Source organism: Haemaphysalis longicornis, unplaced genomic scaffold, assembly GCF_048455015.1.
Source record: "Haemaphysalis longicornis isolate Haplotype H1 unplaced genomic scaffold, Haemaphysalis longicornis Haplotype H1 scaffold_2, whole genome shotgun sequence".
Lineage (NCBI taxonomy): Eukaryota > Metazoa > Arthropoda > Arachnida > Ixodida > Ixodidae > Haemaphysalis > Haemaphysalis longicornis.
Genome location: NW_027526295.1, coordinates 177,749,355 through 177,766,555, shown reverse-complemented (window position 1 = coordinate 177,766,555; position 17,201 = coordinate 177,749,355). Strand labels below are relative to the sequence as shown.

Genomic DNA, 17,201 nt, shown 5'->3' with positions numbered 1-17,201 from the left:
TTATTGACTTTTGTAAAAGAGGAAGGTTACATGAGTAGATATATCAGACGAGGGTCGCATAGTTGATACTGCACCGGGACCCTTTGGCCATGCTGGTAGCCTTTTGAGAGAAACATTCAAGCTATTCATTGGAATGCCAACAACCAGGGCATAACAAATGTTTACGTCAAAACAAATGAATCCGCGATGTCATAGGTACAGGGGATGGTACAGAAATAACGATGGAGCGCACAGAACTCTGATACATGCGGCGTCATCTGGTAGCCAGACCCGAAAGGTCAGCGTTTGAGCTGGTCTTCGGTACCCTTCAAATTTGCCACCTACCATTACTTCGCATGCCCATGAAATGGAGCGACGGAGGACCCTTTTATATTTAGTGAGTTGCACATTTCACTTCCGTTGCACAGCCTAGCTAGAAACAAGGTGCACCTATATTTCGCATCTCACAAGGTCCATTTTGCCTGCGGAACACGCTACTAGGCCGTCTAGCTCGTCGTTATCGATAAGATCCGCCGTGCGGGCTGATGCACGGGCGTTGAAAAGCGGAAGCGGAACGCACAGTTCGGCGCAAGGATATGGTCAGTTATTCTTCAGGACTTCACAAGTTCATCGTGCTTCTAATCGTTCTTGCGAAACCACGAAGGAGAGAGATAGCCGAGGCTCGCTATAGTTTTGCAAAACCGCCCTACAGCAGATCGGGCTCGCTCAGCCTAGGCGTGTTGAGCGTGAACGAATGATGTGCCAACTACGCCCTCGGAATGTGTAGTAACGTTACGCGCTGTTTAAAGAGCAGCTCTTCTACCGCCAATATCAGAGTTCCACGAAGCTGCCTAGCGTCCGACCGCGTCTCCTTCCTTGGTTTCCGCCAAAATGCCTGCCGGAAGAGGCTACTGACCCAAGCCGAGTTCGAGGAGCGGGCTTAAACGCCTTGAGAGAGCATCGCATGCCTGGAGCTTTCAGATCCGGCAATGAAATAGCTCAGCACACAGGGAAGGCTGCGCACTCCAATGCTCTTGTTCGCTGTGTTACCCTTGAAAAAAAAACAACAATAAAAAATGGTGCTGCGCTCCCTTTCAAGACGGAGAGGACGGGGGAGTGCGGAAGGGGAAGATCGGATGAGAGGGTAACAGAAAAGTACGGGAAGGTGTGAGCTTCATGCCGAGCTCAGTAATATCCTCCGTGCACCTCGTCTCTTTTTCTAATGGAATCACTCAGTCAGTCACGAGCAATGAGGGGTAGTAAAGGAACGGGGTGACAGACAGAAGGCAAATGAATGAGATAGGGCAGAGAGGAGCGGATGCACGTGAATGGGAAAGACAAGGAGGCGTTAAGAGCCGTCTTAATGCTTACGTTTTTCGACGTCATTTGCAGTGAAGCACACAGATACGCGGTCAATTTTTTGAACTACTTGCATTAGGACGCCTCTTTTGTAGTAGCTAACCATATTTCCGAAAAGCCAGAGTTGCTGTGGCAGCTTCCACGGCTTCCTTTGTAATCCCGACGTGCGCACAGAGCCCTATTGTGCAGGGTCGCGCGCCCTCCTCACCTGGAACACAGAAGTGACGCCGAGCCTGCGCACCAGGGGGATGACCACGTGCGTGATGAAGGGCAGCAGGACGAAAACCGTGATAGAGGCCCAGAGCATGTGCATCCCGTACGCGTAGAAGTGCGCCGTGAAGCCCACGAGGGCCGTGGCGGTCACCATGGACGCGAGCACGGACAGCGCTAGGGGTACGGCCCCGATGCGGCGTCCGCCCAGGAACTCCTCGTCAGCCTGGCTTCTGCCGCCGCCTCCTGCTTCCTTGGCGGTTGGTACACCGCCAGGAGATGAGGCGTCTTTGAGGCCGGAACGTCTTCTCAGGGCAAAGTAGAGACCCGTGAAGAGGCTGGCTGCCGTGAAGGCGCCGAACACGCCGTACTCGATGGCTGGTTGCCTGCTCGACGACATGGCACCACTCTGTCTGCGGAGAGCAACCAAGACGAAGCGGCTAGCGTAATTTTACCTAAACATATGTTGCACATTTTTTTATTGGTTATTGGGACCGGCAACAAGTGTATAACACGCAGAGCATACTCTCCTCCTTCGCTTTCTTCCTCGATCTATCTTCGGTGTCCTCGTCCTCTCGGTTAGATCGAGGGACGACAGCGAGACACTGCGAAACCGCAGGAGCGTGCTGTCCAAACAATAAAAAGAAAGCCGTTCCACTCAATGTGCAAGCTTTCGGAAGTGCAGAGCACTGATTCGCTATTACGGGCTGTAGTGCCGTTATCCGCTCACGGCTACCACCCAATGCAATTCCAATTTCCCGCCTTCGCACTGCTCGCGCGCCACCTTCCTGAAACTGCGCCAGCGGGAGTTATGTTCTTTTTGTGCTTGCTTTTCCTCCCGCCGGCGTTGCACTGGCACTTTTTTTCGCTTACTATCATGAAAACCAACCCAACAAGTGCTCCTAACTAAATGAACGCGGGTGCTGCCGGTTAATTAAGTATATTTTGCCTCCAATGTACCTACAGTTTTCTTAGCGCTAAACAACGGGGAGATGTATGACAAGCGCCAGCGTTCCCAAGTTTCGAACGCTTATACAAACCGCTTGGCTTTCGAAGCCTGTGGGTTACGTCGTGACTACAGCGGCTACGACGGAACCCCGTGTGGCTCTATATACTTGGGTCTAGCGAGGGAGGTACGCCGACAAGGCGCGGCCCTAAAGTGCTCTGCACCTGAAAGATTTTTGTAGCGTGAGCTATACTGGCCGAGGCAGTTTCGCGTGGCTCCTGGAGAGCCGTGCTGCGCATGCGCGAGGGCAGGGACGTAACACGACGCACAGAACGTTGCTCGCTGCCCGGCGTCTCTCCCACACCCCACGCGCCCAACGTCTTCGTCGACCTCCGTTCCGCACGTGGCAGCCCGGTCCACTTGATGATCATGCGAGGTGTAGCCCGGTGTGGAACCGATGGCTCGTGCGTCGCAGCAACACCGGCGTGCGCCTGTGGAACCAGCTTAGCTCTGGGGCGATGGGTGACGCTGCTCCGGAGCCGCTTGATAAATATAAATGTGTCACATAATGCGTATACCGTGTGTGTGTCATTGAAGCAGCAGTAAGCATGATAATCAAGCTAATCCTAGGCAACCAGGAAAGCTAAGAATAACCAGCCGAACCTTAGCTCAAGCTACGTATATCCTGGCATAGCCGAGCTAAGCCATAGCTAATTTTTTTAACTGAGTTTAAAAAGTGTTGTCTTGAAAACATGTTCGAAGCAGGGTCCTCGTTTGTTGCAGTCATTGATAATGGTTCTGTAAGTAAAAGAAAATGTGCAAGTAACAAACATGACAAATAAAAATTCCCCCGCACCTCCCCGAAGGGAATCGTGCAGAAATGTGAATGCATTGGGTGCACCGATGAGTGTGTTGCGAGTAATGGCGTAATTAATGACGAGAGTGTGAACGTAATCATTTATTCATCAGCACCTGTTTGTGTTATCCTTGTACCTGACGGCCACAATCACTGCCTTGTGATCGCTAAAGTGCACGGTCAAAGGGTCTTTGAGAAGCATACGCGCGTCACAGTTTCGCGTAAAGACCAGATCAATGCAACTCTCGTGAATGGTAGTGGGGCACGTGTCGAAGCCGGCAGAGAGACAATGCATAGAGTGCCTGGTCTGCATGTACTCGACCAGCCACTCGCCACTCTTCTTGCGCACGTCAACGTTGAAGTCGCCAACCAAGACTATGGGGTCAGAGGGTTTGGAGCGCACGCGCACACTCCATAGCCGCGTCCAGCTGCGCGGCAACGGCGTCTCGAGCGAGGTTGGGCGCGAGGTACACGGTCACCACAAAGACTCCGTCTCCGGTGTAGGCAAGGGTGTACAAGTCCTTGTACGGAGACGTGTCTCTAACGGGAGACGTGGCAACGGCGTGCGATATCAAGTTCCCATACACGTTAGACACGAGACTAACACCGCAGTACTCGCCGTCCTTGTCGCTTCGAGCAAACTAGTACAGCTCGCTTCAAGCGCATGCGTTCGGCATTGAGCGCGGAGAGATAACACCTGCGGGCGCACGCCGACGGAGCACGACAACCCCCGACTAAGAAATGCATTCGCATTTACGACGACGACGAAGGCAGAACTACGAGTCGCGCGCTCACGTGCGCTCGCGCTGGAGGAATGCAGGCGCACGCCGCTCGATGGACGCAAGACAACCCCCGACTAATAAATGCATTCGCATTTAAAAGCAAACGGGTTCACATACATGAGTACGCACAGTAAAAAAAAAAGTAAACATCCCCCTCGCGAGGGGCATGATCAAATGCAGAGCATTTCCACGGGGGGCGCGCCTGCCAGTCGTATGGATTACGTATTGGTTGTTGTTGTTGTAATTGTTGTTTTCTAGCGTAGACATTGTCGATGAAGTCGATGGTTAAACGTGAAACGTGCCGTGAACCCCCTGCCGCGGCTATGACGCAACGTGGAGCGGCTATGACGCAACGTGGTGCGGCTATGACGCAACACAATCCAACACAATCCACTTTAATCCAATCCAATCCAAATCCAAATCCAAACCAAACCAATCCAATCCAATCCAAGCCAAGCCAAGCCAAGCCAAGCCAATCCAATCGAATCCAATCCAATGCCCCTCGCGAGAGAGTGTTATAGCGCCGAAATCGCGCCACCACACGAACGCGTGATGTGGACATCACGATCACGCCACAGATGTTAGCGACCGGAGCGCGCGCGAACGAAATATGTGGTTTAAGCGCGAACCGACCGCGGCGAGAGAGCGCGATGCGAGCGCCCCCACCTGTTCTTGCGCGCGAACCGACTGTTGCTCAGCGCGAACCCAACGCGGCGAGAGAGGGTGTTGCGCACGTCCCCACCTGTTGTGCGCCCGAACCGAACGCGGCGAGAGAGGGTGTTGCGAGCGGAGAGAAGGCGAGGAGGACGCGGGGGAGAGGGCGCACCTGTGGCCGACGGTTAAATGAGTCAAGGATATAAGGCGCGTTCGTAACCTTCCCTTCTGTGTCGGCTTTGTGGCGCAGTGGGTAGAGCACCATGTACCTTGCGTTCCGCCCGCAGAGTCGTGGGATCGAAACCTGGCGCCGGTAAGTATTATTTTTTATATAGTGTAGGGGGAGCGATGCGGACTACGGACGTCAACGCGGGTGACATCGTGAGTTACTGAAATGCTCTGCATTTAAAAGCGTTATTGTTTAGACATCTCTAATCTGGGCCGTCGTGCCGAAGTCTCTTCATTAGGAGACGGCTGGTTCGTAGCTGTCTGTGAGCGAAAGGTGCTAGAAGGACGAGCAGCGGAAGCCGACAAGCAGCGAGCTGCACGTTTACGCGGCTGTTTAGAAAACATAGAGAGAAGGTAGCGGCAAACGATGAGGAACGATTTGAGAGTTTGCGAGACAGTATCATAAAAAAAACACGTTCGACCACACCTGCTAGGTTTGTGAACTACTATAGCACGAACGTGATCTCGAGGCGGTGAGCGAAGCCATGTTACCGGCTCTCGAGGCCAAATTTCCGGACTCAGATGTGAGTGAGCACGTTTATGCGTTTTAACACGTCCAACGGCGTGCTGAAATGGGGCAAAATCTCTGCGGGCTCCGTGACCAACGGCTAGCCCTCAACCCAAACCCGCTCCCCTACCTCCTCTAGATTCTAGATCCAAAAGCGGAGCGATTGACATCGCCTCGCATACCGTTCATGCAGTCTGCCGCGTAAGTACACAATGGCGGCTAGTGCATTATGAAGAGTCCCATCATTAACGGGCCGGCGGAGACTTATCAGACGCAAAGGGCGCTCCCTACCGTCCCCCTCCCCCCCCAACGCACAGCATAGATGATAAGTCTGTGAAAATAAACAGCAAGAGAAGAACGATAAGCCAACACGTTTATCTCTTTGGCCGGTATCTAGGGCCTTCTCTTTCACTGACTGGAATACTTGAAAGGCAGCTCTTTGTACTTTAACATTAACTGTGACCCATCGGCTACCATGTCCACGTGCGAGGGAGTCGCGACCATTTGTGACGACGCGGTCGTAATGACCGAAGACTGCCTCGACGTGCCCAGCCCGGCAACCATGGCGATGTCCCTGGGCCAGCACACGGTCATGTGGGAGGAGAACAAGGTTCTGGTCATGGCATTAGAGAAGGGAAGAGCACCCCTTTTGATATTCACTCAGAGGAGAAACTAGGTAGCCTAACAAAAACTGTGGTTGATTCCTCTGTCATAGGAATCGGTCAAACACAAAAATGAAATGTGCAGGGAAATGTGCAGCACAAAATGAAATGTACAGGGAAATGTGTAGCGAAATGACCATGATTTGCATGTCGGCGACAGTCTTGTGGGTGTGCTTGGCGAGCGACGTCCTGCTGCCGGGTCGCTTCGGCAAAGGTGTACTGGCGTCATTTCCGTGACGGATATGATGTCAGCGAAATATTAGTGTATCGGGCATAAAAACACTTCGGTGTTAAAATATAAAACCAGAAAACAAACAACCGCAAGTATAACGTACTATTTGGTCCTAAAGGTTGCTTCCCCGCAAGAAGACGCTGTGGGCAGGGGTGCACTCTTTACAGGCCGCTTGCTTCTTTGTACTGGCGTCATTTCCGTGACGGATATGATGTCAGTGAAATCGTGGTGTATCAATGCATAACATACTTTCGTGTTAGAAACATTATCAAAAAGGATAACGAAAAATCATGCACCCCTCCGTCTAACGACGACGATGCTTGAACGCGCAGCTTTCTCGTGACGGATTCCTTGGTTGTCGTCTGATGGTGTACTCGGACTCGTAGATGGTTTCATTTCGATTCGCTGAGCTTTGACTTTGATTCGCAGGTCACTTTGGTCTTTTGATCACAGCGGCTTTGACACTGACCATTCGCCATTTGATTTTTTGCACGAAGAAAGTTTCGCGTTCAACCATCGCCGTCGTTAGACGGACGGGTGAGTTACTTTTCTGTCTTATTTTGCACGCCCATGCACACCTCTCCAAGTCCAAACTGCTTCGACTGTGCTGGAAAAGGCGCAATCGTATAGACGTTGTCTTCTTAATGCGAAGAACCCAGGCTTCATATTGGTGGCAGGATACGTTCTTCCCGTTCACACGTCACCAACGCTCATCACCTTCGTCAGAGAAAGTTGGTTTTTCTGCAGTGCGTTTTCGACGTGACATACGCCATCAGTGAGACACAGCAAGCTGCGCTTTAGTAAAGCAAAACAAACGGCAAACCCTCCGCTCGAGCACGACCACTCGCATTGACTTCATTGAAACGACTTTCAATTTCTTTCTTTTTTGTTCACGATGTTCCCTGTTAGGAAGATCAACGTTAAAGGAGTTGTCACACGAAACTTCAAGCTGAGAGAACTATGTAAAGTGCTTCCTTTTCATCAGGAAATATCTCGCAGCAAATATCAGCAGTAACCGTTCAGTATAACATATTTTAAATGAATTTTAATCTTTGCCCGCATGAGAAAGCCTGGAGCGGGCCAGCGTGACATCGTCTTCTCCTTGCCCCCAAATGCGGACGTTGGGGCTCCCTTGACGTCGCTCACACGCTGGCTGCGGTTGGCGCGCGCTGCTACGCCGTGGGCATCACGTCATGGTTTTGGGACTGACGTCATGCTGCCCGGGCGCGTGGGGATGGCGAAGACCTCGGCCGGTCTGGGCATCCAGGCGTGGGCATTCTAGCCACTGTAGTGGGCGCGCGCGTCCAGACCGGCAGTGCCGGAAGCGGTGCAACAAGAATGGTGACATCACGGATGCCCTCCTGTCATTGCGGCCGCTCGACGTTCGTTTTGTCGAAACCGGAACTGACACGAATAAACGACGCTGTAAATGATTGTTTACGCTGTGATAAACCGTATAATGTGCCATTCTATGATTAGTGGGCTGGGAGGCACCCATAGCAGCGAAAAAAACGTAACACGAAAATTTCGTGTCAGTACTTGTTTAACAGGCTTCACTGTAACATTGATTTTGCGGACTGATAAATCTCGGATTGCCGCCGACTAATAGAATGAGTAAAACGGGTTGTGGATATGGCGCTTGGAGGGATATTCTGAATTTCAATGTCAAATCCGTGGCAGCGGGCAGCGAGCAGCGGGCAGCGGGCAGCAAATATGCAGCAGGAGGGGACGAGGTGTTAATGCGAAAGCATTGTGTACCAATGAGGCGAAAAACCCGCCGTCGTGAGCACCGGTTGTGAGAAACCCACGCTCCGTTGTCTCACTCAATAAAAACTTGGCCGCGTATTTGTTTGCCTTGAAATCTAAGGCTTGACGAAACCCCGTCTTGTCGGTATAGCGGATTCATAGTTAAAAACGTGGGATCGCCAACCAAACGTTAATTAAAAAAAAAAAGAGAGACGTTTCGGCGTTCATACGGGGAAGCCTTGTCCACAGTCACTCAGCGATAAAGGATTCAGCAAGGAAGCGGAAACGTTAATTCTTAAAATGAACGCTTGGTTGGCGATCCCACTTTTGTCACTATGCTATTGCTCGACTTGCTGCCGAATTACCATAGCTGTCTACCGCCCCTGCCGCGTAACTCCCTCTTCCTTGCCAAAAGACAAATGAAACCTAGGAAAAAGCCGCAAGTACAACGTATCAGTAAAAAAAAAGTTGTTAATGAGTAGCGCCAAGCTTTCGCCTTCAAAGCGGCCGGGTAAGCGGAATTAAGTGCCCCAAAGGAATTTCGTAACGAAAAGAAGACGGTGTTCGATAAAGTAAAACCAAGCAGCAATTATTTTGAATAGGGCGCGTTTCTATTACCCGCTTTCTTGTTTCTGTTTTTCCAGTCGGCCTCAGTCACGTGATTGCTCTGCCTGCCACCAACGGCAGAAATGGGCAGAAACTGCTTCTCGGGACGAAAAATTTCAAACGAAAAGCTCATACGAATGCCGTAATTAAAAATAAAATAACTTTGTAGTGAAATAGTGATTAATAAAATAAAAAGCGCGATAAGGTAAAGTAGTTGGATTTGCTTGCCCCAGTAGCCACCAGTGCAGCAGCGGAGCGAAAGAAAGCACTTGAAAATGCGCCACGGCCTACCCGCGCCTCTGGAGGAGCGCTGCCTTGGACCGGTTACGTCACTTCAATAATCAGACAATTGCATGAATCGCATTGTTAAAACGCTTGAACTCAGCCTCGAAATATTGTCATTACGTTACGTGGGCGTCGCTAGAGACCGTGTCTCCCGAGTTCCGCTCAATGTCGGGCCTTCTAGAATAGCACCCCGGTGTGAACCAGCATAGCGATTCGTTGAGCAGAGTTCAGCAATTCGTTGAGCAGAGGAAGACTGAGGCAGAAACTGTCTCGTGGTTTCAAAACACGGAGATCTTGTTAGTTACTTGCACACAACGCATACTCAAAATAACCAGCAAAGAGACATCTAGGTGGATCTGTTGCTATGGCAGCACCGACGTCAGCTAACGCATGCTAGCAGTCATTGCACTGTAGAATAGGTGGTGCATGCATATTTATATAAAACAAACACAAGTAGCTCGGGATAAGCCCCAATGCCGACGTGACTTTGTGTAAAAGGTTGATCGATGGGGAAGAACCATTATTACTGTGTGAGCAGTGCCTAAAACATCCGCCCACAGAGCGAGCGGCAGAAGATTGCACTGCGAAAGAGGGGAAAGAGTGCGTAGAGACAGCTGCCTTCGAGAAAGGAGCCAGCCGCATTCGAAACGCTGCCGACGTTGCAGAGAATATGTCAAGTCGAAGCGCGGTTAACTATCTACTGTTGAGGCAAATGGATACGAATACGAATCACGATACGAATCAGGTTTGGGAGGAAGGGAGAATAGATTCTCGCGCATTCTTTAAGATTCATGAATGGCTTAAAAAACAACTTTTCTACAAGCGGGTATATTTGTAATGTCAGCAGTGAAATAAGCGCGTAAAAATAAGAAAATCTATGGGAAAATGTCAGGTAAACCATGTCGATGCCCCCCCCCCCTTCCCCAGGCAAGATGCAGAAAAGTTTTACTTATGTGCTGACTCATCACGTCTCCTTTTTTCGGCCTCATTACTTGACGAGCTTACGGTTTAATTGTACGAGTGTTTACCACTCCTTTGTATCGAGGTAATGCCATATGTTATGACATACAAGAAGCTAATGCATCTGTTTTATGCTAGACGCTTTCAATTTTAGCGCTCCTGTTAGCAGCGGGCTCAACTTAAAGATTGTTTGAACACGGTAGCAGCTGTTCCAAGCTTTATTTTCCTCTCTTCTTTTTCTTCGCCAGCACTCCAATCCTTTCTTTTCAATGAATTAACGGTTCATCCGTGTACTGGCCTGAATTTTATGCCCTGACGATGAAAGGCTGCCTACTTATGAAAGGCTGTACTGACGGCGGGAGTTATGCCGAAAGGAGCGGCGAAAATACAAAGTAGCATGGCCTGAAGTTGTTGAACCGCCAAAGTTGCTCGAAAAAAAAAATGCAACGAAGAACGCATACTTAAAATATCTATAAGGATCTCTTAAAAACCGATTAAGTTCGTCATTTCCCTCACTGAAAACACATGGCTCAGTTTTGCGAATTGTGCTGCCTGTAAGCTCCGTTACATCTACGACGTCAGTCATAACGACGTCGTTATGAAAAGCTCATACGAGTTATGAAAAGCTCACACTCTTGCCTGGCGACAGGCCAGGCGCAAATTGGTGGGCTTTGCCAAAACCCAAAACAAGGCCTTCAAAGTTTCAGTTGACAGGTTGCACATTGATAAAAAAACATACGTCTATGACATCAACACGGACGCAGTTGTGCTATCAAGCAGATAGCTAAAGTCGAACAAGTCATTGCGTGATCCCAATGTGACTTCACTTCATATCATTCCAACATTATCGCTATCATCTACTAATATCCGTAGCCTAATGCCGAAACGGGATTTGGTCTGTTCATTTCTAGATGACAGCGACTGCGACATACTCGCCCTTACTGAAACGTGGCTTAACCCAGATATCACCGATAATGAAATTTTTCCCGATCGTAACAACTTCCACATATACCGAAATGACCGTAAAAATAGGCGTGCCGGAGGTGTACTCCTTGCAGTAAGAAAGTCTGTGCAATCATACGCTATCAATGTTCACTCTGATTTAGAAATGATCTGGGTAGCCTGTGTTACGAAGTTCACCACACCACTTATCGGCAATTGTTACCGGGCCCCTGATTGTTACCATTCATTTGTAGATGACTTGCGCAGTAGCATAACCCAGGCCACCAAGTTATGTCGCACCGACGCCATCTACATTTTCGGCGACTTCAACTTTCCCGAAATAGATTGGATCCACTTGTCTTCCTCTTGCCACAGTTCCACAGAATTTATAAACCTTGCGTTAGATTTTAACCTATTTCAAATAGTGAACCAACCCACTCGCGGTTCTAACGTCCTTGACCTAATTCTTACGACAGTTCCTGAAACAGTAGGTACCGTTCTTAACATAGATGGTTTTAGCGATCACAGCCTCCTCCAAGAAACTCTTAACATTCCGCTACCTTTCTCCGGCACCGACCACAAAAAAATTCGCGACTATAGTAAGGCCAACTACAGCCAAATTAACTCCGAACTCGATACTTTTTACTCTGACACATTCCTACCACTTTTCGACCGTCGTTCAGTAGATGATAACTGGGTGCTGTACAGAGATAAACTATCTGCACTAACAAATCAGTATGTCCCTCTCGTAAAAGGGAAAAACGATAAATCAAACCCGTGGTTTACGAAATCTCTCAGGCAACTTAGAAATAAAAAGAAGCGTTTATACCGCACAGCTAATCGCCTTGACACGCCCTCTGCGTGGCAGGCATACAAAATCTTTATGAAAAACTACTGTTCGGCCGTACAATCTGCTAAACATAAATATTACTCTGTCGATCTACCTTCCCTCTTGATATCAAATTCTAAGAAGTTCTGGACCCTTGTTTCTCCTGAACAAAATGGCCAACAAATATCCTTGCTAGATGACGACCATGTCCCCCTTTCAGATAGTCATTGCACATCAGCATTTAACGCATTTTTTTCATCCGTTTTCACCCTGGAAGACCATTCCGACGTACCATACGTTCCCGAACTTGACATTGCAAGCATGGAACCGAAAGAAATAACTGCCGAGGGTATTGCTCTTCTAGTTAATAACCTCAAGCTATCCACTTCAGCCGGCATCGACAACATCAATTCTAAAATTCTTAAAAACACCGCCTCCGTTTCTGTTAAAATTTTGTATCACCTTTTCAGGCAATCTTTAGCGACAGGTCAACTCCCTTCTGACTGGAAAATTGGTAAAATAGTGCCTGTGTTTAAAGCCGGCAATAAGCATTCACCCGAAAGTTACCGTCCAATTTCTCTTACATGTATATGCTGCAAACTTCTTGAACACATAATCGCTTCACATGTTTTCCGACACTTAGAATCAAATAATTTCTTCTTTCAGAACCAACACGGATTCCGAAAGGGTTTTTCTTGCGAAACACAGCTGCTAGAACTAACAACTGAGCTGCATTCCAATATGAACAGTAACCTTCAGACTGACTGTATCTTTCTCGATTTTTCTAAAGCTTTCGATCGTGTAGCCCATTGCCGTCTGATTTCTAAATTATCTGCCACCCGATTAGACTCTCTAACCCTATCTTGGCTTCGTAACTTTCTTTCACTTCGTCAGCAGTTTACTGTAATTAACAATTCGCCTTCCCCTCTTTCCCACGTAACCTCTGGCGTACCACAAGGGTGCGTCCTCGGTCCCCTATTGTTCTTAATCTATATAATTGATTTGCCAAATAACGTATCTTCCTGCATGCGAATTTTCGCAGATGATTGCATAGTATATCGTCCTATATCATTCCCCGACGACCAATAAACTCTACAAAGCGACCTTCACCGCATTAATGACTGGTGTAATAAATGGTTAATGTCCCTGAACACAGAAAAATGTAAAATAATCTCCTTTACGCGCAAGCAAAACGTTTACACCTTCAGCTACACTATCAATAATTCCGCACTGTCACAGGCATCTTCCTATAAGTACCTTGGTGTCCATTTCACACCCAATCTCTCCTGGTCTCACCACATCACCACCATTTGCGCGAAAGCTTCCAAGTCTTTAGGATATCTACGCCGTAATTTACATAGCTGTCCCACTCACGTCCGTCAACGAGCCTATCAAACCTTTGTTCGCCCACAGCTTGAATTTGCCGCTCCTATCTGGTCCCCTTATCACGACTACTTAATTAACATGCTTGAAGCGATTCAGAATAGGGCGGCCCGTTTCATTTCACGCAATCATGACTATCACAGCAGCATAACGCAAATTAAAAACAACCTTTCTCTTCAACCCCTGAGCACTCGTCGCGACATTTCCCTTCTTTGCCTCTTTCACAAATACGTGTACACCAACAGACCCTTCCCAGTTCACCTCGATGTTCCTTCCATTACTTCACGTAGGTTGCATAATCACTTCAGTTTCACGCGATTATACGGGGCAACTGATGCGTTCAACTCATCTGCCCTTCCTCGCGCCATACGTTTGTGGAATGGTCTTCCAGATAACATCGCATCTGTATCAGACAATAATTCTTTCCGTCAGTTGCTGCTTACTCTCTTTTCGCAATAAGGTCTTACCACTGTTCTGCTCATTTTTTTTTTCTTTTTTTTTTTCATGTCATGCCCTGTATCCCCCCCTGTGTACCCCCCAAAAAATGTACCTGAAGACCACAGAACCTGTCGTCTCTGTTGCACAGCTAGTGCTTTCTTATCCTTTTCTTTTCTTTTTTCAGTGTCGCAGTTTGTGCCCGATTATGATTGTTGCATACTGGAAATGTTTTCGGCGTATGGGCATAGGTTATGCCTTTTTTTCTGGTGATTTTTCTATTGTGTGTCCTGCAAATTATAAACTCTCATTTGTGCGCATTGGGTCGGTAAAGCCAGCTATCTTTGGCTGATGTCGCCTTCATATACCATAATGATTGTATCGGTTCACTTTGTCGCGTGTGCACTATGAAAACGTCTTTTCTTTTTCTTCTTGTTATCGTCTGCTAACTTCAACTTATTGCAAACCTCGTCGCAATTCATTGTGCTGCTGTGCTTTGTAACGCGTTAATCAATTTTGTATGATCTGTAACACTTCACCAATTACTCAATGCCCTGTAAAGGGGCCTGTAAGGAATTTTAAATAAATAAATAAATACGCTACGTGCTGCCGTCACTGCTAGCACGTACCTCGTTCCATTGTTTGCCACGCCATAAACGCGTATTTCGAAATATGTAAGGTGAATGCCCTGTGCAGAGTATTGTGTACAGATAAAAACGTTGCGCAAAGAAAATTTGTAATGCAGCATAGCAAGGACAGTCTGAGTCGTCGTATATAGAGGCGAACCATTTCATTTGTCTGTACTTGAGTGGTTTTCCTTGCCTATACGTTACTGAAAAAGTAGGTACATTTAGGCACAATGCTGTTTACCCGGCAACAAGCGAGTTTCTACAGTCGTCTGTGTATTAAATACTGTTAAAAGAGCGCTTTTTTAAACAAAGTTCCATCTCAAAGTAGCCGTCTATTCCTCTGTTGCTGCTGTTGCTTCTGCTGTTGGTAATTAGTATAGTCTCAAGTCGCCGAGCTTACAGCGGGGCGACATAAAACAGAGAAGAACAGTGAGAAGGATGCAAGAAGCACGGCGGAAAGGATAGTCAGCAGAGGCCCTGATTTTGCGACGGTGGTTCAACATCTTAGGGTGTCCGTGGAGCCAACAACTCTTCCTCGTGCTCCTCTTCTGCGTATTGCCTTCTCCGACCCTGCTTCCGGTAGGATAGCATCTGATAGGGGCATCCTCTGAACCAGAGGATGCCGTAAACAATGTCGGAAATCAGCACACCGTGGGGAGCGGGGCATGGCTGGAAATTATGTATCCTTCCCATACTATCTGCGAAGCAAGAAGGGCGCTCGGGGCCTCTATTGAGTAATCTTTGCTTCATGCCAAAAAGCTTACTGCTGGTTTACTTGCTTACAGGCTTTGAAATGTAGTGCATAACTAGAAGAAAAAAAAATCCGACGTATAACGAGAAAATGTCACCGGAAGCTACAGAACATGCGACTTTCATTTTTGACGTCTTGGTTATCGAGCGTGTCTGGTCGGAAGTGTTCCTCACCATGCCGTGCGGAGGGCTGGTTAAACTGACTTCCGTTAAGGCGTGGTTACGTGCGTAGGCAGAACGAGAGTGAACATCGTGAACTTAATACGTTCCCGGGAGCAGCTCATGAAGATGCAGGGAATGGTTAAAGGCTTAAGGGGCGTTCTGTGTTTACCTAAATCAGAGCAGCATGAAGCCTGTTGATACAATGTGTAATTGAACGTAAGCTTTACTGTACCCAGGCGCAACAGAGTTAGTTTATATCTTCCCGCCGTTTTTCCCCTGTTTGCTTTCATTCTTTCCATTTCTCTTTTTCCTTTCATCCCTCACACCGGTTCATTGGTCGATGCTTCCGTAACATCAGTGAAGTATCCAGAACAAAGAAGGCAACCGTTAGTGAAACATTTATATACCGTGGACAAATTGAACGCTTCCTACCGTTTTACGAGTAAGCAGGCTGGGTGATGAGCGAATTCTTCTCGTCGGTGTCGTGATTAGTTTCTCCAAAGCAGAGCACAATATTCCAATGTGTCGCGACCGTGTGCGGCTTTCTTGTCGTGTCTCGCTAGACTGAGCGAGAAAGTAAGTGCTTTACGATCGAGTGCTTTCAGCGACCGACCCCGATAGGACGAGGATAGGGTTCGGGAGGAAGGATAAGGAGCATGAATAAAAACAGAAGAATGCAAGGGAGCAACGGAACATAAAAAATCTACACCCCCCCCCCCCCCTTCTGCAACTGCTGCTCTTATCCATTCTTCACGACGCTGCAGAAAATGGATTGTGTGTTGGCGACATCCGTAATGAAGTCATTGTTTCATTTATCTCGCTTGCACGCAACTGCTGATATTTGAGTGCGTTACCTTGCGATTACGAATGCGATTGGTTACATTGCAAAGATGAGATCTGGGGCAAACGCTTTGCTTGTCTTTCTTTTTACACTTCTTTTCGTGACCTTGACACCTGCCGTGCGGGCGTTCCCAGAGCTGTTGCGGCTCTTCGTTAAACTGCCCGACCTGTGTGTTCGAAGAAAATTGGCGTGACGGGGATGATTAAATTGTTTTTGCATGAACAAGCATCCAAGGATATTTCTGTTTTACCACTATGGGCTAGGCTTTTATGGCGTCCTATTAGTTTTGTAGGCAACGAAGCCTGATTTTTCTCTTGAAATTAACAAAACAGTCCCGAATCCTCGTCTCATTGGACTCTTATTTATTTACGACGTAAAACAAGTCATCATAAACCGGAAGCAATTTGATCAGCGCTGTTAAAACATACAAAACCTTGTTGGTGCATTGTCGGACGTTTAGAAATCTGTATATAGTGCTTGCATTACAAGTAAATTTTATGGGTCACGTTACAAATTTTATAGTGTTGAGAATGGTCTCGGGCGGCGATCACCATATTCGTGCCACTCGGAGGTGATAAAACATGGAATAGCCCTGACAACCATGCAGAAAACCACGTGGCAATGTTCTGCTCTCACACGATTACGAAGAAGCTGTAGAGCCAAGACAACAGACTTAAATCGACGGGATTTCCTGCTGTTCCTTTGCTACGCAGATCTGCGGGAATCATTCTAAAATGAGTGAACTCTAACGTGACAACAAAACGGTCGCAGGAGAAAGGCAGGGGCTGCTTAAGTGTCATTCTATGCTTGAGCAGGGTTTACCAGCTCTTGAAGGTCGGACATAAGGCAGGCGCATGGACCGTTTTTTCAGCGCCACTAAAAAAACAGAATGTTACTTTGTGCGCCGTCGTCAAAAATGATAATGGCCCTGCATGCAGCAACATGTGGGAAGAAACATGCTAAGGAATTCATAAAATGTTTGCAATGGATGCAGCTTACGATATTTTATTTTCTTATTGATGGGTCTGCGTATTGCCGCCGTGGTGGCCCAATGGCTAAGGCGTTGTGCTTCTGAGCCCCAGGACGTGGGTTCGATTCCCGGCCGCAGCGGCCGCTTTTCAGATGGAGGCGGAAAGTGAGAACGCCCGTGTGTCGAAGCGCTCGTTAAAAATCCCAAAGTGCTTAAAATTAACCCGGAGCCTTCCACTACGGCCGCA

The 17,201-nt window shown here is 48.0% G+C and overlaps 1 protein-coding gene across 1 annotated transcript in view; it reads right to left on the bottom strand.

Annotated features, from left to right (window-relative positions):
* The window catches only part of LOC144169534 (sodium-coupled monocarboxylate transporter 2-like), an 81,184-nt gene extending 65,434 nt beyond the window's left edge, over nucleotides 1-15,750 (bottom strand). Inside the window, exons 1-2 of the mRNA XM_077698747.1 lie at nucleotides 15,576-15,750; nucleotides 1,547-1,961 (exon numbers count right to left, since the gene is read on the bottom strand). Coding sequence (XP_077554873.1) covers nucleotides 1,547-1,948 — 402 coding nt within the window. The 5' untranslated portion in view covers nucleotides 1,949-1,961; nucleotides 15,576-15,750. The remainder of the gene's footprint in view (nucleotides 1-1,546; nucleotides 1,962-15,575) is intronic.
* Between the last annotated feature and the right edge of the window lie 1,451 nt (nucleotides 15,751-17,201).